This window comes from Myotis brandtii, unplaced genomic scaffold (assembly GCF_000412655.1).
Source record: "Myotis brandtii unplaced genomic scaffold, ASM41265v1 scaffold902, whole genome shotgun sequence".
In the NCBI taxonomy this organism is placed as follows: domain Eukaryota; kingdom Metazoa; phylum Chordata; class Mammalia; order Chiroptera; family Vespertilionidae; genus Myotis; species Myotis brandtii.
This window is the reverse complement of record NW_005371709.1, coordinates 2,347,687-2,368,599: the sequence shown is the minus strand read 5'-3', so window position 1 is coordinate 2,368,599 and position 20,913 is coordinate 2,347,687. Positions and strand designations below refer to the sequence as shown.

The 20,913-nt window shown below is 54.0% G+C and overlaps 1 protein-coding gene across 6 annotated transcripts in view; it reads right to left on the bottom strand.

The window, feature by feature from the left end:
• Positions 1–20,913, bottom strand: part of CRTAC1 (cartilage acidic protein 1) — a 140,384-nt gene that overhangs the window by 10,900 nt on the left and 108,571 nt on the right. For all 6 annotated transcript variants that reach the window (XM_005885387.2, XM_005885388.2, XM_005885389.2 and 3 more), the window contains 6 exons: positions 17,892–18,026; positions 14,348–14,493; positions 11,596–11,732; positions 7,374–7,456; positions 6,309–6,409; positions 5,701–5,869 (listed from right to left, as the gene is read on the bottom strand). In XM_005885387.2, coding sequence (XP_005885449.1) covers positions 5,701–5,869; positions 6,309–6,409; positions 7,374–7,456; positions 11,596–11,732; positions 14,348–14,493; positions 17,892–18,026 — 771 coding nt within the window. The remainder of the gene's footprint in view (positions 1–5,700; positions 5,870–6,308; positions 6,410–7,373; positions 7,457–11,595; positions 11,733–14,347; positions 14,494–17,891; positions 18,027–20,913) is intronic.

The following is a 20,913-nucleotide window of genomic DNA, read 5'->3' as shown; positions in this document are numbered from 1 at the left end:
CCCCCCCCCCCTCCCTCCTTGCACAGCAAAGCCTGGCTTGGGCTTTTCCAGTTCTCCAGACTTGCTCCATCCCACCTGCCCTCAGCCTGGCCCTGGTGCTCTGACAGTCTGACCCTGGCCTCCCTTTCCAGGCTCGGCTCCCACCAGACCATTCCCATTCTGTGGACACACTGAGCACCCTCCTTTCTGGGCCTTTGTTCAAGCTAGCGCTGCCCCTGGAATGCTCTCCTCAGCCCCCATCCACACCCTCTAAACTCCCACCATCCTTCTAGACCTAGTGCTAGGCCCAGGTTCTTGGGAAAACTGCCCAGAGCAAAACAAATGTCTCCTTCCCGGATCCTCTCACAGCCACTGGGCCAGGATGATGGCTCATCCGAGTCTGCTTTGCACCGAGTCCCTGTGTCTATCTGCTTCTCTCATGGACTGTGAGCTTGGAGGGCAGGGAGCCTTTCTTCTTCGTCTCATCTGTCTCTTTCCCTGTCTCTGTGTCTCTTGGTCTCCCCCAGGCCCTATCTCAGTCTATCTCCACCCTGTTCTCTGTCCTCAACCCTTCCTTCCACCCAGCCTTCCCCTTGGCTCCCTCTCGTCCTGCCCCATCGCTGGCCCCTCCATCAGTCAGGAGGGCCTGCGCTATGCTGGGCCCATGCAGCGCCTCATGAATGCGGGAGTCTTGGAGCTGCAGGGATGGAGCCTGTTTGCCCCTCGCTGTGTCCCAGGCTGCTGGGCCTGCTGCCTGCTGAGCCGCTGTGGGAGTCTCACTGCCAAGCCCACGGCTGACCCAAAGGGCCCATCTCAAAGAGCAGCCCTCCTTCAGTGCCTCCCTGGCAGTGGATCCCAGCACTAGAGGAGTGTTCGGGGGGCCCGTGGAGCAGTCTGAGCCAGAGTTCAGACCCGGAACAAACCCCAGGGCTTGCAAGATGCAAGGATGGGCAGTCAGGAGGGGCTCCCACCTAGGTGCGGCGTCCATACTCCCGAGCACGGGAGGCAGATGGTCATGAAGAGGCACCGAGGCTCTTGGGCCCCCATGATCCCACCAAATGACCTGGCCCGGGTTGCCCAGGTGAAGAGCAGGATTGTTATCTTGGAAGGGCAGATACTGGCCAGGGAAGAGAGCCAGAGACACCCATCACACATGTCTTAAAACAGCAGAGACAGTCCATGGGGTGTGGGGAAGGAGAACCAGCCCCAGTCCTGGCCTCACCACTGACTTGCTTTGTGCGTCTCAATTCCCCGTTTTGTACAATGGGGTGAGGGCTGATGTCCAGCCAGATACCTGGTGAACATCCCACCTATGATACCATCGCAGTCACCTTGGTGCCTGAGAGATCTCACTTGGGTCACCTGGTAACTGAAGGGATGTGGATCTCCAAGAAGAAAGAGGCAGAGCAGGAGGACCGTGGCCGGCCCCACACAGACAGCTATAGGAGGTCCAGCAATCAAGCCACAGTGGTCAAGAGCTCAGACCCAAATCCAGCCCTTCCTACTTTCTGAAGATGTAATTTGGGGCAGGTTGCTTAATCTCAGCCTCAGTTTCCTGATCTGTGAAATGGGGTTAATGACTCATCATGTTGTGGTGAGAAATGAATGAGGCATTTTAAGTAAAGCACTTAGCCCAGTGCTTGGCACATACTAAGTGCTCAGCTCATGTCGGTACTGCTGTTTTGTAAGAGAGGACTATGTATTTAAAAGTCATCTTGTACTTTAAGGACTAGCATAGCAAATGGCTGCCTCTGATTACAGGCCAACCCACCCAGGGCGAAATAGCCCAAGAACATGCTCATATAACCCGGCCTTGGGTCCCCTAAATATTTATTCGTCTTTTACAGACAAATTATGTGTTTCCTATAAAAATTGGAAAACACACACACACACACACAAATCATATGGAAGAAAATAAAAATCCCATACTCGACTCCACCAAGATGGCGGCATAGGTAAACACCAGAGACTGCTGCTGCAAACAACCACTTCAAAAATACAACTAAAAGACGGAACGGACATCACCCAGAACTCCTTGCACAGCAAAGCCTGGCTTGGGCTTTTCCAGTTCTCCAGACTTGCTCCATCCCACCTGCCCTCAGCCTGGCCCTGGTGCTCTGACAGTCTGACCCTGGCCTCCCTTTCCAGGCTCGGCTCCCACCAGACCATTCCCATTCTGTGGACACACTGAGCACCCTCCTTTCTGGGCCTTTGTTCAAGCTAGCGCTGCCCCTGGAATGCTCTCCTCAGCCCCCATCCACACCCTCTAAACTCCCACCATCCTTCTAGACCTAGTGCTAGGCCCAGGTTCTTGGGAAAACTGCCCAGAGCAAAACAAATGTCTCCTTCCCGGATCCTCTCACAGCCACTGGGCCAGGATGATGGCTCATCCGGGTCTGCTTTGCACCGAGTCCCTGTGTCCATCTGCTTCTCTCATGGACTGTGAGCTTGGAGGGCAGGGAGCCTTTCTTCTTCGTCTCATCTGTCTCTTTCCCTGTCTCTGTGTCTCTTGGTCTCCCCCAGGCCCTATCTCAGTCTATCTCCACCCTGTTCTCTGTCCTCAACCCTTCCTTCCACCCAGCCTTCCCCTTGGCTCCCTCTCGTCCTGCCCCATCGCTGGCCCCTCCATCAGTCAGGAGGGCCTGCGCTATGCTGGGCCCATGCAGCGCCTCATGAATGCAGGAGTCTTCGAGCTGCAGGGATGGAGCCTGTTTGCCCCTCGCTGTGTCCCAGGCTGCTGGGCCTGCTGCCTGCTGAGCCGCTGTGGGAGTCTCACTGCCAAGCCCACGGCTGACCCAAAGGGCCCATCTCAAAGAGCAGCCCTCCTTCAGTGCCTCCCTGGCAGTGGATCCCAGCACTAGAGGAGTGTTCGGGGGGCCCGTGGAGCAGTCTGAGCCAGAGTTCAGACCCGGAACAAACCCCAGGGCTTGCAAGATGCAAGGATGGGCAGTCAGGAGGGGCTCCCACCTAGGTGCGGCGTCCATACTCCCAAGCACGGGAGGCAGATGGTCATGAAGAGGCACCGAGGCTCTTGGGCCCCCATGATCCCACCAAATGACCTGGCCCGGGTTGCCCAGGTGAAGAGCAGGATTGTTATCTTGGAAGGGCAGATACTGGCCAGGGAAGAGAGCCAGAGACACCCATCACACATGTCTTAAAACAGCAGAGACAGTCCATGGGGTGTGGGGAAGGAGAACCAGCCCCAGTCCTGGCCTCACCACTGACTTGCTTTGTGCGTCTCAATTCCCCGTTTTGTACAATGGGGTGAGGGCTGATGTCCAGCCAGATACCTGGTGAACATCCCACCTATGATACCATCGCAGTCACCTTGGTGCCTGAGAGATCTCACTTGGGTCACCTGGTAACTGAAGGGATGTGGATCTCCAAGAAGAAAGAGGCAGAGCAGGAGGACCGTGGCCGGCCCCACACAGACAGCTATAGGAGGTCCAGCGATCAAGCCACAGTGGTCAAGAGCTCAGACCCAAATCCAGCCCTTCCTACTTTCTGAAGATGTAATTTGGGGCAGGTTGCTTAATCTCAGCCTCAGTTTCCTGATCTGTGAAATGGGGTTAATGACTCATCATGTTGTGGTGAGAAATGAATGAGGCATTTTAAGTAAAGCACTTAGCCCAGTGCTTGGCACATACTAAGTGCTCAGCTCATGTCGGTACTGCTGTTTTGTAAGAGAGGACTATGTATTTAAAAGTCATCTTGTACTTTAAGGACTAGCATAGCAAATGGCTGCCTCTGATTACAGGCCAACCCACCCAGGGCGAAATAGCCCAAGAACATGCTCATATAACCGGGCCTTGGGTACCCTAAATATTTATTCGTCTTTTACAGACAAATTATGTGTTTCCTATAAAAATTGGAAAACACACACACACACACACAAATCATATGGAAGAAAATAAAAATCCCATACTCAGGCAGGTCTGGATTTGAATCCTATCTCTGCTGTTTACCTATTACGTGGTCTTGGTTGAGCAGGTTTCTTAAGTGTTTGAGCCTCAGTTTCCCCATTTGTAAAATGGGGATAAATAATACCCATCTCACAGGCAGTCGTGAGGATGGCGTGAAGAGTAAGAGTGAAGTGACTCTGCCTACAAGGAGTAACAGTTACCATATTGGTCCAACTACTCAAATCTTTCTTCACACTTTTTGCATTTTCTTGCAGTTTTTTCTATGTGATATGCTGTGTTAATAATATTAACACATACATATATTTATCCGTTTGAGGCCATATTGCCTATTCTTTTTATGTTAACATTATAGCACCTCATGAGGTGCTAACACAGGTGAGAGGATGTCTGCTTTTGAGCCTAAGTATATGTGACTCAAATGCTTTCCTAACAATCGTGTTTCAGTAAAGACACTCTTGGACCCCCACCTCCACCCCCAGTGTTTCTCAATATTTTTTCCATGATGGCCCCTCTTTCTCAAGAAGACTTTTTAGAGTTTTGTCTTCCTAATTCCCTTCCTCAATTGTGTTTCTTTAAAAATGTTGTATTTTGAAATAATTATAGAGCCACAGGCAGTTGCAAAGACAGTGCAGAGAGATCCTGTGTACCTTCCATCTGGTTTCCCTCAATGGCTACATCTCCCGGAACTACCGCACAAGCTCAACACCAGAAAGTGGATGTTGGCAGAAGGTGTGTGGGTAGTTCCATGCCATGTTATCACGTGTGCAGATTCGTGCAACCGCAACCACAGTCGAGAGACGGGACCGCCCATCACCACCAAGACCTCCTGGGGCTATCCCCGTGCAGTCCAACCCACCCCTCTCCTTTTCACCATTTCTACCCCTCCCCCTCCAGCAACCACTGATCTATGTTCCATCTCTACCATTTTGTCATTTCGTGAATGTTATAGAAATGGGATCAACAGTATGTGACTTTCTGAGATTGGCCTTCCCACCCCCCTCCCCTCCCGCCGCCACCATAACGCCCTTGAGAGCCATCTAGGTTGTTGTGTGTGTCAATACTTCATTCCTCTTTATTGCTGAGTAAGAGTCCATGGTGTGGGCAGACCACAGCTTGTTGAACCATTAACCTATGGCAGGGCGTCTAGGTTGTTTCCAGTCTGGCCTATTACAGATAAAGCTATTACAAACAATCTTGTATAGATTTTTGTGTGGACATAAGTTCTCATTCACCAGGGAGAAATACCCAGGAGTACAATTGTTGGATCTGATAGTAGTTGTGTGTTTAGGTTTTCGTTTTTAAAAGGACCGGCAACGTATGTTCCAGAATAGCGGTGCCGTTGTACATCCCCACCGGCAATGTGTGAGATCCAGTTTCTCTGCATCCTTGCCAGTGTTTGCTGTTGTCACCAGGGGTTTGGTGAGGCACTTTAGTCACCGAGCCAACTCTCAAGAGGCCAGGGAAAGAAATAGTCTGGTGGAGGCCAGTGTTTGAAGCACAAGGCCGCAGCCTGGACAAATGGAGAATTGAATACTTTGACCCCAAGGTGAATACTCTCACAGAGGCACTGGCGTGAGGACCTCTGTAAGAGGCGGGGCACTCCTTCCTGAGCTCAGGTTCACCTCAGAGCAGGGTGGCCTCCAATGGCTGGTGTCGCCAACGCGGCTCAGCACCGTGGTGCCTGGAAGATGCTCGAGCTGTGAGTCCTGAATCACTCACCATGATGCGGGATGCAGTTTCAGGACCCGCTGTCCTGTCAGCCGCTCACTGCCCACCCTCTCCCTTGGCCCTGACTCACCCAAGCCAAAGTGTGCCACGGGCTCCATCTCGCACAGGTAGCCTGAGCCCCCATCGATGATCCGCAGGTGGGCTCCGCTCTGCTTGGTGTAGAGCACGACCTTCGCCCCCCTGGCGAAGGCCCCAAACCGGGTCCGTGGTACCACTCGAAGCCAGTTGTTGTTGAAGCCCTGCAGGGAGGCAGGAAGGCAGGCCAGGCGTCAGCGGGGTGGGCGGAGGAGCAGGGACCTAGGACAGGAGATGGAGAGAGGGAGAGAGGGAGAAGGAGGAAGCAGAGGAAAGAGAGAGGAGGCGGCCGGCAGGAAGGTGAGCGAGGCAGACAGGTTGGCTAAAGTTTGGAAAGAGAAACAGTGGAGAAGAGGGGGGGAAAGTCAATAGACTTGGGAAAAACAGTCTGTGAAGTGCCCGTGGAAGGCAGAGGGGCAGAGGGCTTCTCCTGGGAGGCAGCCCTTCTGGGGGGTTTATGATGTTGCTGGGAGTTTTTTTGCCTCCTCCAGGCCCCAGCTGTCCATTTCCTGCCATGAACCCCTGGCTCCTCTGCCCTCCTCCACCCTAGGCCCAGGGGACCACCCCAGGCTGGGCTCCGTGGGCCCCCCAGTCCATGCACACCTGATTCCCGTGGAAGACGGACAGCGGCTGAGCCATGGATTCTCCGTGGGACAAGATGAGGTCCAGCATCCCATCTCCATCGAAGTCTGTCACCACACCCCCTGCAACACACGGACTGCGCTCTGGCCATCGGCTGGGGGACCCCTGGGGCAGCCGAGTGGGGAGGTGCTGGGCCTGAGACTGTGGCTGCCACCCCCGCTCTCCCCTTTCTATCAGCCACCTCGTGCTAGGAATTCACGGAAGACGGTTCCCTTTCCTTCCCTGGGGCTTTGGCATGGGAATGGGGGGGCACTAATTATTCAGACCATGAGGACTTCTTTCTGGCCTCTGTTATACACTCCTGTGATATTGGCACAGTTTTTGTCAATCTACTACAGCGGTTCTCAACCTGTGGGTCGCCACCTCTTTGGTGGTCGAACGACCCTTTCACAGGGGTCGCCTAAGACCATCCTGCATATCAGAGATTTACATTACGATTCATAACAGTAGCAACATGACAGTTATGAAGTAGCAACGAAAATAATTTTATGGTTGGGTCACAACATGAGGAACTGTATTTAAAGGGCCAGAAGGTTGAGAACCACTGATCTACTAAGTCTTTGCATACACATGGTCTCCTTGGGTCCTCACTACTCCAGAGAGGTGAGAAGGCAGATGTCATTGGCCCCATGTTACGGATGTGGAGAACAAGACCCAGACCAAGTACCCTTTCCAAGACCGCTCTGTCTCTGACACCAGGCTGAGCGCCAAGAGGGGAGGGGCTAGACTTCAGGACCCCAGCCCCTACTTTCTATCCCTGCCCACAAGGCATCGCCAGAGAACCTACTGCCCACAGATTCTCGGCCCGGCCCCGCCCCCAGCTGCCCTGGAACTGGGAGAATGAACCACCCCCTCCTCTGCTTCCTGCCTGACACTCTTAGGGGCTCCCCCTTCTCCACTCTTGCCCCTGCTCTAGGGTCTTAGACCTCAGAGTGGGATTGGCTGCCTCATCCTTCCCTCCCTCGTCCCAGACAATGGGAAGCACTGAGATAGGGGAGTGCAGGCCGAGCCCTGAGGTGCCCTCACCTGTGCCCCGGCCCTCAGGCTCCAAGGCATCGCCAGGATTGAGCTCCTCAATGAGGGGGTCACCGTGTTCCCTGCGGGTGACGCTGTAGGAGAAGAGACAGGCTGTTCATGGATGAGTAACTAGCTGCTGAGGCCTGAGTCGGCACCTGGACCTAGAGACCTACTTCTTACTCCAGTCTCGGCCCCTGGAGCATCGCGGGTCCCACTGTGCAGGGGCTGCCACCTGCATGCCTACGGGGCCACTCTTGGTTCACAGGCCCTGGCCACACCCTGCCTGTTCTCTTCTTGGGTTTGAATTTACATGGGTGAAAATGGATTTTTCCTTTTCTAATGGATGAGTTATAGACAGCCTGGGGAAGGCAGTTGATGGATGGGGAAGGGACAAGGGCACAGCTACCTTCAAATGACCTTCCCTTTCCTTCAAGTGGCTCTGGATTTTCAAGTTCCGGATGGTACCCAGGGTTCAAACCCCACTCAAATGCCACCCCCCCAAGTTCTCCCTGGTCGTCCCGCTAGAGGCAATGCCTTTCTGCTCTGCCTTTATCACTTGCCTGGCCTTTATCACTTCCTGCCTTGTGTTAAAGCTTTGTATGAATGTGTCTTATCTCCCCGGTTAGACTGCGAGCTCTTTGCAGGCTGGGACCATGTATTATTCATCTTTGCATCTCCCACAGCATCTAACATCGTGTCTGGCTCTCAGAGCGCTCCAAGCACACGTCTGTGGGATACACAGATGAATTTCAGAGGCAAAGGGAGGAAATGGGGCCCTTTGGGTTGCAGGGGTTCTGTCTGTGTTGACTCGGAATCACAGTAATATTTGTTCCAGAAAAGTCCACTGTGAAAGTCCTGCTCTTTCTCCACGGAGCTGGCTGCTGCCGATGGCCGTGAGCTTTCCTCTCTAATTTTACTCAATCGTTAGATTCTCCCAGCCTTGGGTGCTCTACATGTGTGGACAAATCTGGGGGCAAACAGGGGGCTAGGGGGGTTCTTAATTACCGCCCCCCCAACACACACACACTGCAGGTGACTGTTGTCCGCCCAAAGCACAGAGTCACCAGAGGGCTGCGATGTAGCCAGTGCTTTCAGGAGGGGACTGAGTCCCCTGAGCTGGAGCCTATGGGGTGTGGACGGCAGAGAGCGTTGGTACAACTGCAGGGTGCCTGTAGGGTGAGCAGATGCCCTGAGTGATGCCCTCCACCCACACGGGGCGTCTGTGCTGACGTCCCTGTGAGCAGCGTGCCTGGGTGCACTTGGCTGTGTGCACACCTGCTGGAGGTGTGTATGCCCCGGCCTGCTAACACCCCCGTCCCTTTGACTACTTGGGTCCTGCCGACTCCGCCACATCTGGGCAGACACCCCTCGGTTCAGGTGACCAGGCAGGTAAGGGTTCCTGAGGATAAAACCCAGCAGTTCCATTGCATGTATGTATTCGCTGAACAAGTTCTTCTGCAGCAACTTGTGTGTGTGCTGGGCACGGCGTGGGGGCCTGCGCTATGCTGTGCATCAGGGAGGAAGAGCTCAGGACCCATGACCACAGGAAACCTCATGCAGAAAGAGTGCTGAAGGCCGACAGGGAGAGGGGCGAGGGGAGGGCAGAGCTGGGCAAGCTCATCCAGGTTTGGGTAACCGGGGCAGGCATCCCAGGGGAAGGGCTGAGCTGAGACAAGCATCCTGAGTGAGTCCATGTCATTCAGACATAGAAGCATTTGGGTTGCAGGGGTTCTGTCTGTGTTGGCTGCGTGCACACCTGTGTGGGCAGCATGAGGGTCCGGGGCTGGCACAGCCCAGAACGGAGAGAAGCTGGGGGTGCCTGGTGCTTAGTGGTAAACGGAGAAGTGGGAGTGTGGAGGCCGGGGACAAAGCTGGTAGGTGTGGGATGTGCCGAAGAGGAGGCTTCTGAAAGGTTTCAAGTGGAAGAGGGGTGTGGCCAGATTTGCCTTTTCAGCTGCTTGCTCTGCAGGACTAGACACAGGGAGAAGGCTGCAGGTGGGCACAGGAATCCCCTAGGGGAGAGAGTGGGGGTGGCAGAGGGTGGAGAGATGAGAACAGATCAGAGGCGTGTTTAGATGGGTAAGTGGTGTGAGCGTGTACATCCAGTCAGTGCCTGCTGTCCTGCCGTTATTAACAGGGCCCCTTGTGCTCTCACGAAGCTTCCGGTCTGGGTGCCGCATTCTGTGGTCACCCTGAGCGTTGCTGGAGGACCTGCAGACGCAAGCAGCTTTGAGGCTCCAGGGCCTCCTACACGGAGACCGTGTTCCATTGAGGACAGGGACGGGTCGGGGCTGGATTTCCAGTTTCCAGCTGTGCGGGGGCCTCAGTTGGGTGCTCAAGACCCAACCATCTGCCAGGGGGTTTGGGGCACAGCCATGTCCCTGGGAAGTGGCTTCCATGGCTGTTGTAGAGACTCAAACACATGAATTCATGGGGCAACTGCGTGGTGACACTGTGTGAGGACAGCCCTGTGCCAGCCGGCCCTTGGGGTTGCCTAGAGGGAGGCTGGGAGTGGGGGCCGGGCAGGCAGGCCGGTGGGTAGAGGAGGCGTCTGGGTTCTTGGACCTCAGAGATGAGAGCACTGGGCTCCTTGGTGATCAGGAGCCCTGGCAAGTGACACTTTATTAGCCTGAGAAGGAAAGCAGTGTCTCTGTTAACGAGTAATTGATCTTCCGCAATTAATCTGGAAGTTGTGAATAAGCTTTTTGCAAGGCACCTAATTAGTAAATCTGGTGCCTCCAGGGGGTGATTACATCCAGTCAAAGATTGATGCTTTGTTAATACTTATATTTTAAATGCACTTAGTCACAGCTCTCACCTTTTATTAATAGTTGGGACCCTCCTGGAGGAGGGGATGGGACCTTGGGGAGCCCAGCAGGTGATCTGGCCCATTTCCTGAATCCAAGGCCCCTGGCCTACCCTTTTCTCCCCACCTGGTCCTGAGCCCCATTAGCATGTTCCATTCCAGGGACAGGGCCATCTTGGTTCTGAGGCTTGTTCCCCAACAGTGGTTCTCAAACTTTATGCCTGATGCCTAATGCACTTGTTAAAACTAGAGATTCCACCTGGCTGGTGTGGCTCAGTGGTTGGGCATCGAACTATGAACCGGGAGGTCACGGTTTGATTCGGGTCAGGGCACATCCAGTCAAGATTGCAGGCTCGATCCCCTGTGTGGGGCATGCAGGAGGCAGCCAATTGGTAATTCTCTCTCATCATTGATGTTTCTATCTCTCTCTCCCTCTCCCTTCCTCTCTGAAATGAGGTCACGGTTTGATTTGGGTCAGGGCACATCCAGTCAAGACTGCAGGCTCGATCCCCTGTGTGGGGCGTGCAGGAGGCAGCCGATTGGTAATTCTCTCTCATCACTGATGTTTCTATCTCTCTCTCCCTCTCTGAAATCATATATATATATAGCTTCCTGGGCCTCACATCCTGAGATTCTGATTCAGGAGATCGAGGTGGCCCCTGGGCTTCTACTTTAAGTAAGAACTCTGGGTGACCCAATGCCAACATTCTCCGGACCCCTCTTAGACAAGGGTTGCCTCCACAAACCCAGTCCTGCCTGCCTAGGCACAATGCCCAGATGCTTGCAGATTTCACTCGGTCACTTCATGTACTTGTCTACCATTAAGGTCTCACCCAGCATTTCCGGCCTGCCTAGGCACAATGCCCAGATGCTTGCAGATTTCTTTCACTCGGTCACTTCATGTACTCGTCTACCATTAAGGTCTCACCCAGCATTTCCCAAAGGATGTCTTGCAGAGCACCAATCCCAATAGAAAAATCTTTGAAAAAAATGTTTTGTGGTCAAATCTATTTGGAATATTTTATCCACCTTTTGGGAAGTAAAAATACTTATGGTCATGCTAAAGGCTCTGAGAAGTCCTGCAGTAAAAAAAAACACCTGCCTGTATTTGCTTGACTCAAGCGTACTTAAACAGATTTGACTCTGTAACCGCTTTTTGTGTTTTTTTCTGGGCACACTTTGGGCCATATCCTTCTGCCCAATATCCACCCTCCCCCCCCCACCAGGAGGCCCGCTTGTTACTCAGCATTCACCCTCCATGCCTGCAACCTTTTGCTCAATCTCTGTTCTTCCCTCCTCTCTGTTCCTTCATCAGGTACCATCTTCCACCTCAGCCCTTGGGACGCCCCTTCTGAGTCCTGCACCTTCCTCCTGACCCCCCAGCTGCCAAAGGTGAGTGGGCATGAGCCTCATTGAAGCGTCTACCGGAAGAGGCGGTTGGCTGAGGAGCTTCGGTGGGCGAAGTTGTTGAAGAAGATCTCTAGCTCCTGGTCGTTGTCAAAGTCGGCGGCGATGACTGTGCGGACAGGGGAGGGCATGGAGAACTTGGGTGAGGCGATGTCCTGGGAGGAGAGAGGCTTCAGGTCAGCAGACAGATACGTGGGAGAATGTGAGCGGGTGAGAGGGCGACTGTCCCCCTGTGTGGGTGTGCATGCACCAAGATAAGGCAGCTTGACCTAACGCCTCCTCTCTCACCTCCCAGGGAAGGGACCTGGGGGGCTGTGCCGAGGACCACAGAAATCTCAGGCTGCTTGTGGAACAAGGAGGGAAGAGGGATAGTTCCAATTCACATCAGTGAAGCACTGGGCTTTTCCTGATTGCTATCACATGTAGCCTTCTCACCCTCACCGAGGAAGCACAGACATTAGCATTCCCATTTCACAGGTGAGGTAACTGAGTCCTGGAGAGCCCATAGTCATAATTAGTAAGTGGGGCCATAGCCAAGGCTTCTGATTCCAGGTGCTGTGCCCTTTCTAGTACACATCCTTACTCCTCCTTGTGAGAGTCAGAAGCGGGGTGGATACAGAAAAGGGCTGTGCATTGGAATCCAGACTTCTCTGCTGACAAGCTGTGTGATCTTAAGGCAAGTTACTAAACCCGTCGGATGCCACTTTCCTCATCGGGGAATAGTAACAGTGGCTCGGGTTTGAGGGCTGCATGTAAAATGGCTGGCACAGAGCGGGCAGGGCTAGGTTTTGTGCACCGGGCCTCTAGTATATATATAAAGAGCTTCCTGGGCTCACATCCTGAGATTCTGATTCAGGAGATCAATCTCCGGCAGCCTGTCCTGGCCTTGCTCCTGCTCTCGGCCTCATGGGAGGGGGCAGAGGCTGCCTTCAGTTGCATTTTTGCTGCCTCTGTTTGATTATGTTGTTTCTTGGGCGTCTTTTGATGTTTTTAAAAAGACATTTGCTTTGGAAGGTTGCATAGATGCTTGTCCATGGCTCAGGGTAGCCCAGCTGGGACTCCAAAGTGTGGACATTTGGAAGGTTGCATAGATGCTTGTCCATGGCTCAGGGGGACCCCAGGCTCTGGATAGCCCAGCTGGGACTCCAAAGTGTGGATGGGCCTGGAAAAGGGTCCCAGGTGTGGGGCTTGCCTTGGAAATAGGAGGAATGCTGCCTAAATCCCAGGGCCCACATGGAGAGGGCTGGGAAGGGCACAGTGGTGTTTCTTGGCGTGCCCCTCTGCCCCTCGCCTAGGCCTGCCCCTGGGCCTCGTACCGCAGGCCCTCTCCGTTGGCTGCAGGAGTGAGCGGCCTGGGACTGCTGGCGAGCTGCCTGCTGTGGGGAGGCCAAGGAGGGAGGCTTCCCCATCAGCTCAGTAACGAGGCTGATGAAGAGCCCGGCCAGCTGGCCAGGGAGGGCTGCGCAGGGCCTTAAGAGCCGGGGAACAAAGAGGACTCAGTATCTCCAACTCGTTATGATGCTATTGATCCTGTAAAGATGGAAACCTGCAGAGCCCCGTGGGGCTGACCCCCGGGACGCCTGGGCGTCCAAGATAATGTATGTAAAGTGCTTTGTGCAGTTCCTGGCCCATGGAAGGCACTTGATAAATGTGGCATCTGTTGTTATTATTATTATTATTATTATTGCTCCTGTGAGCTCTGGGGAGGAGCCATCAGAGGGTTGGCAGGGTTCGTAACTCTCGGCACTGACACTGGGGCTGGGCCGTTCTTCGCTGGGGGGCTGGCCTGTGCCTTGCAGGCCATTGAGCAGCATCCCTGGCCTCTGCAGACTAGATGCCCGCAGCACGCTCTGCCCATTGGTGACAACCGGGAAGACATTGCGCAGTGTCTTCGGGTGGGGTCAACATTGCTACTGGTTGAGAACCTGAGTTAGAACAAAAAGCTGAATAAAAATCATCCACATCCCAGGATCAGTGGCCCGAGTTCAGGGCACACCTCCTCCCCACCCAGCGAGCTGGCTCTCCAGCCTCTGCAGGGAGCAAGCAGCTGGGCCTGAGCACCCCAGGGTGGCTGCCTACGGGTAGGGAGCTGGAGGAAGTCACCCCAACACAGGTGCCTAGAGACTTCCCTGGGACCATGGAACCTCAGGCAAACGCTGGAACTTTCTCACTCCCTTAGGGGTTTTTGGCAAGACCCAGGTACCTCCAGGGCAACCCTGACTCCCCAAGATCAGCTTCAGCCATCCACTACCCTTCTCGAGAAAGCCCCAAACTCCAGCTCATCAGGCTGGTGGCACCTCCATGACCTTCACAGAATTCGTGGCATCCCCGTCTATCTGACAGCTCAGAGAGGGCGCACAGAGTTGAGGGGCTTGCCCACCCTCTGCCATTTGTCCTTAGGGGGCAGCTGTTGGATCTGTGGCCTCAACCTCCTCCACCCCTACTCCCCACTGTACCCTTGGCCGGAACCTCATTTTGCAAAGCTCAGGCAGGGGCTACAGATGGGGTTTTCTGCTGCACCCAGAGCCTCCTTTGCTCTGCCCACCTTGGGGGCTGCCCTCCCTCCTCTGCTACCGGCTCTCTCTGCTCCGGCCACTAAGATGCTACAGCAGCCAGGGCCAGAGTCCATCGTTGTCCCCCAGATGCTACCTTCCTTGTGGCTCCCCACCCCACTCCCAGGCTCCGCCCGGTGGGAGGCACAGGCGGGGCTGCCATCCCAGGACCTGCAGGGCCACTCAGTGCTGGGTGGCGGAGAGAGGCCCCTTCTTACCCGAAAGCGGACCTTCCCGTGGGCGCTCATCTGCAGATAGAGGCGGTGGGGGCCGTTCCAGTTGCCATAGACAATGTCCACTTTGCCGTCGCGGTTGAAGTCCGCCAGGGCCACACCTCGCCCGTGCTGGTGGGGGTCGTCCACACCTGGGAGGAAAGGCAGGAACCCTCAGGGCAGTGCCCCTGTGGCTCCAGAGACACTAACCTTGCAGGGGCTCCGTGATGAGCAACAAGGGAGGTGGCCCTCTGCTGTCCCCGCCCCTTGAGATGGGGAGACACAGTTGCACGTCTCAGAATTTTTCCATAGGGGTGGGAGGTGGGACGGAAGGAATCAGAACCTTGTCTTCAAGCATCATTTGCCCAGCAGGCACATTGTTTTTACTCAGTTTTGGGGCAGCCTGGGGGAGACTCGGGAAAATTCTGGAGCACTGAAGCTCTCCCCAGCCACCCCAATACTACCACTTGGACACATTAAGTTGACCAGCACTCTTTCGCTTAAGTCTCTCAGTGGCTCCCCAGTACTCTTGGGTCAAGTTCAAATTGCTGCGGGGGTTGGGGGGAGGGGGGAGGACAGGTCCCTGCCCACCCTGGTTGGTCTTTATCTGGTGCTCTCTGCCTCTCGCTCATAAGCACTGGCCATCCCATGTTCCTTTCATTCCTCAAATGAACCAGCTCTTTCTAGCTCTTGGGTCTTTGCTCAAGCTGGTCTCTCCTCCTGGAATGCTCTCTTCCTGGCTCTTGGGTCCCTGGCTCCCTTGTTTTCCTTCTGCGATTGGCCACCATGTCACCTCCTCAGGGGAGCCTTCCCTGGTCACTCCCATGAGAACAGCCCTTCCACCCACTCTGTCTTCTCCCCGACAGCCCCCTCCCCCGTTCTTTTCCTTCTCTGTGCAGATCACACGCATAATCACGTTCCTCTGGGCTTTGCTTGCTTAGGGTCAGTTTTCCTCCTGGTCCTCAGAGACCGCCTTCGTACTCACCTGCGTTCACACGGCATCTGTCTCAGTGCCTGTGGTGACTTAGTCGTTTTCAGTAAATACTTACTGAATAAATAAAGAGGCATAAATAATTCACCAGGAGGCAACTGGGGATGTTGGTGACAGCAGAGGAAAGACCGCACCATGACAGAGAAGCCCACAGCGTGCCCTGTGCGGTCTGGGGGCGGAAGCTGGTGTGCCCAATGTCACCTGCTCACGCTGCCCTTGAATCTGCCAGTGGCCAGCGGGACAGAGCTGATCCTGGGGGAGGGTGGAGGGGGGTTTTGCCCAGGCGGCCTGGCCTGGCTTGCGCAAGGCAGACACATTCCCTCGGGCCAAGCCTGGAGCTGAGAGATGGTGGATGTGGCTCTAAATACCCACGCTGACTCTTTCGGGGGGCAAACTGCTGTTGGTCATCAGGCCGTCAGAGATGGCAGGCGACAGGACAATCAATATAATGGGGAGTGGGAATCACAGACCCGAGGACACAGGGAGCTCTTGCCAGCTGCAAACTGAGAAACTGAGGCTGGGAGCCAGGAGAAGGGGGGGGGGTGCCGCCCACCCACATCCTCTGGGGGAGAGGGTTGAAGGGTGGGGGTGGGAGATGCGGGGGAAGAGGCAGGGAGAGCCAAGCTTGAGAAAGAGGGTTTGCAAAGAAATGGGGTGGCCTCCAGCCTCTCGGATTAATAACCCATTAATTCTCTGCAGAACCCCCAGCCCTAACGTCAGTGGCCTTTTGTGTTGGCCCATTTCTCTCCTACCTACGAGGCACCTTGACAAGGAGCTGGTTCCCTTTCACGGGAATAATCGGTACCGGCTGCATTTCACAGCAGCATCTGTTTGGGTGATGAATGCCTTCTTGACATGTCTTGTTAAACCCCTGCAATCATTCTGACTTTCAATTACGGGGCCTCGCACCTTTCCTCTCTCCTCCCGCCTGCTACCTTCTCCCACTCCAACTCGTTGGCTCACCTCTGCTTCCATCTCTTTAACACCTTATCAAATCCTCTAGGTTCTCTCCACCACCACCTCGCTTTCATCTTATGCTTTTCAGCAATGAGAAAATTTGCTGCCAGAGTGTACAGCTCTAGGAGGGGCGAGCTGATGGGGAAGACAGGCCAGGGGAGCTGCCTCCAACTTTAGCTTTGCCTGGAAGGAGAGGGAGAGGCAGGATAGGGAGCTGACCAGCTACCAGTGTGTGTGTGGGGTGGGGGTGGGGGGTAGTGGTCAAAACGGGGACTCTGAGCAGAGAGCTGGGGAGAGGTACTCTTATGGATTGGCACAGATGCAGGGATCTGATGCTCCTGCAGGTTCTGGAGCTTGTAAGACCGTTGATCTATGACTCTAGGTCCCTGCTTACCCCTTCTTCTGGAGGCCAGGGATTGTCCCTAGGCCACCAAGAAGGAGGGGAAGGCAAATCTTCCATTCATGGGCAAGGCAGGAGGGCCTGAGCAGGGGGAAGTGGCTGGAGGGCAGACTGATTGTATCCATCGACTGTTACTGTGTCCATTCTATCATTCAGCAAAATGTACTGGGTGACCACTGCAGGCCGAGCGTCGTGTCAAGAATGAATAGTACAGAGCCCGGTCCTGTAGACACAGAGGTTATTACAGCAACGTAGGAGCCTGAGTGAGAGCTACATGCCAGGGCAGTGGGAACACAGAGGAGGGAGTGCCAATCCCTGCCGGGCGGCACAGAAAGGCTTCCCTGATAACACGCGAGCTGAGTTCTGCAGATAGAGAAGGGAGAGAGGGCACTTCGGGCAGAGAGGACAGCAGGTGCCAAGGCCCTGGGGGAGAAAGGAAAGCAGAACTAACTGGAAGCCTGGAATCTGATTTTGAGTGGATTTTATCCTGTTTCTGATGATAGCTATTTGTGTCTTTGTCTGCGTCCCCGGCTAGAATGGCAGTGCCTTGTGTGAGTGTGTGAGATAGGGTGGGGTATGGTGGCCTTAGCCTCATTCAGATCAGCGTCCCCAGCTCAGCACCAGCCTGGCAGTTAGCAGGAGCTCAAAAAATGGTTATTGGATTGAACTGAATGCTTAAGGTACATGTGGGGAGGGGACATGCAGAGAGGGGAATTGATGCTGAGACTTAAGCAGAGTTCAGAGGGACATGGGCCTATTCAAGCTGCCGGAAAATGGAGAGTGATCAGGAGTTCCAGCAGCAAACACCCCTGTGGCCGCACCAGCCTGGCAGTTAGCAGGAGCTCAAAAAATGGTTATTGGATTGAACTGAATGCTTAAGGTACATGTGGGGAGGGGACATGCAGAGAGGGGAATTGATGCTGAGACTTAAGCAGAGTTCAGAGGGACATGGGCCTATTCAAGCTGCCGGAAAATGGAGAGTGATCAGGAGTTCCAGCAGCAAACACCCCTGTGGCCTGAACCATGGCGGGGGCCGGGGGGGGGGTGCAATTGGAGATGACAAGCAACGTTCCCCTGTGTGGGGCAGAGGATGACTGTCCCACTCTCCCTGAGGCCTGTGGGTCATGCTAGAGGGGGCGGGGCAGCCCAGAGTCCCTATGGGTCTGGGGGACTGAGGGATACAGAGCAGCAGCTACACTTACCAGCGCTGGCAGCTGCGTCCACGAAGGTGCCGTCTCCCCGGTTATGGAAGAGGAAGTTGGGCCCATTCTCGTTGTCACAGAAGATATCCGAGGCGCTGCTACTGAGGATGGGGCCCACGCTGACACCCCGGCCCCCTGGAGAGGACATTGACCACAGTCAGTGGCAGAAGCAGCACCCCGTTCTGTGTGGAGGACCGGCTGCCTGTGAGGCCTGCAGGAAGCTGCACTGTGATGCCTCAGGAGAGCCTTCCAGAGGCTTCCCTGAGCCCAGATCAGGGCTTGAAGTCCCCCAAACCCATGTGGAGGGTGGCCACATGGATGTTGAGGCAAGTGAGGAGCAAGACCACGTCACCCTGTGCTAAAGGAATGAGTCCATCAGCAGAGAGATGGCTGACTTACCACAATCCCTAAACCCAGCTCTCACCATGCCTGACACCCCACCCACACCCCAAGTCACACAGATGTGGGCGAGTTCCTGTTCTAAGAATTTATGGGAATAGGCTCCAGCTATCGGTGCAAGATGCTGACCCTGCTTTGTTCGACATTGTGAGCGATTGGGAACAACCTGCATGTCCATCAACAGCAACTGGCTGTTGGATTACGGTACGCCCATATGGCGAACCATTCTGTAGCTACTAAAAAGACGGTGTAGATCCATATGTATGGACTTGGAGGAGTGCCCTTGACACATTTTTAAGCAAAAAGCATTTCAGCCCTAGCCGGATGGCTCAGTTGGTTAGAGCAACGTTCTGTACACCAAAAGGTTACAGGTTCAATCCCCAGTTGGGGAGTATATAGGAGGCAATTGACCAATGTTTCTTTCTCATCTCTTTCTCTCTCTCCCTTCCTCTCTAAAAATCAATGGAAACATGTCCTTGGGTAAGGATTAAAAGGGGAAAAAAAAGCAATTTGCCAAGTAATTGTATTGTGTGATCTTACTTTTCTTTTAAAAAAAAAGGAAAATACATGCTTTTTCTGAACACGTGTGTGCAAACTTGTTCTTGAGTGTGGGAAAAGTGGGAAAAGCTGCACCCTGAGCCACCTTGGCTACTGGGTGGGATCAAATTTGGGGAAGGAAGAAAAAATGATAGTTCGCCTTTTTTGTGAATGTCTTTATATTGTTTAGCTTGTTCTAACAAGAATTGTTTCTTTAGTTTAAAAGAAAAACATCCAATGAAGTATATTTAAAAAAAAAAAAAAGAAATCAAGCCAGCCAGCATTAAGATCTGAAGTCTCCAAGATAAAATTTGGGCTACCCATGTCAACAAGTCCAATCTTAAGACATCTTGAACAAACCACCCCAACTGGTGGGGTTCAAAAAAAGCCCTGAAAACCACACCCCAAACATAGGAAATACCATGCAGAAAACAGCCTGACCAGGACCAGGACATGGATTCTAGCCCCAGCGTGGCTTTTTACAAGACTTTGGGCAATTTGCGTTACACTTTTAGCCTCAGTTCCCTCATCTGCAAAATGGGAATAGTGTGACCTGCTTTTGTTGCTTCTGGGTTTTTTAGGGGATCAAGTGAGATGAGCTACGTGGAAGGTCTTGTGAATCCTACCACCCTGCTACTCAGAGTCAGGCTTTTGGACCCGCCATGGGGGCATCACCAGGGGCTTGTTAGAATGCAGATTTCAGAATGGTCAGGCCTTGCATTCCAACAGGACCCAGGGTGGTTTCTGCACACAGTGAAGTCAGAAGTGCTAAAATGAAGGACTTTTCAGTGCAGAATAATTACACGGGAATCAGAAGAACTTGATTTGTTTTGAACAACAGAGAGCTCAGGCAGACATGAGTGATGCTGGGCCAGGCGCTCCCCTCCTGCTGCCTCTGGGTGCAGCAGAAGTTTCCACAAAGTGACTGTGTCAGCTGAGGATGTAGGTTTTCCTGGTCTCCAGGCCCCTCCTGTTCTCCGAGAGAGGCCCCTGAAAGAAATCAGTGGGCCTTTCTCATCTGGGCACATAGGTGGAGCCTAACCACCAGGCCAGTGTTTGGGGACACTGGGCCTGGTGCCTCCCCATTCCTCCCGGGTAATCTAATTAGCTCTCAAAGAGAGCCCGAGCCTCATAAAAATTAAGCCACTAAGTCCACGACGCTGCTGGGGAACATCATTCAAGATGCGGCCAGTGCTTTTCATTAGGAGAGCCCCAGTGCGGGGCGGGAAGCTTTCAGAAGCCGTTCCTAAAGCCAGTGGGAGGGTGCTGGGCCACAACCTGGGCACCACTGCTGCCCATTCAGAGGAGCTGTTGAGTGGCTGTTGGCAGCTGTCCCTGCCAGGCTCCATCCAGCCCAGCAGCAGGCCTTGCCGGAGCCCCTGGAAATTCCAGGTGGGGCTCCGGGACTTGCCGCCATAACTCCATCCTTCTTCCCCCAGCATCCTCCAATTTCCTCTCCGCCTCTGGCTCCCAAGCTGTGACACATTCCCTTCATTTTCTACAAAGCAGGTTATTTCCCTCTTGGACAAATTTCTAAATCTTTCTAATTAACTAATTGGGTTGGGTTGAAGCCTTCCACCATTTGTAACCTGTAATTACTAGAAAATTGCCATGGTAACCACACTACTAATTAGTGACAATTTATTGCCATGGCAATCAGACCATAACAGAGATGTTACCCACAACTCCTCCTTGGCAAGTTTGCTGCACAGTTGGGAGCAGGTGAGTTGACATTGGGGGAGCTGGCCTCTTGGGCACTGGCTCCAGCAGCCTCAGGTTCGGGGGGCGGGGGGAGGAAACCTGGGGTCTGAGGCAGGGGCAGCCAGATGTCTGTACCCCACACTGGTGCCACAGGGGAAACTCTTCTCCCAGGTCGATCATGTAAATCTCCTTTAAACCAATAAAATCTATACATCCTAAGTGCAGCCTGACACTCCCACTCCCGGCCTGGTCAATGACAGAAGCCCTTACTCAGCAAATATCTTCTTCCTGGACCTTCCCTCCTCCCCAGCCTCCCCCCTCCTCTGTCACGCCTCCCTGTCCCCCCTTCCTAAGGTTTAGCACACACGTTATGGGGCCGCCCAGA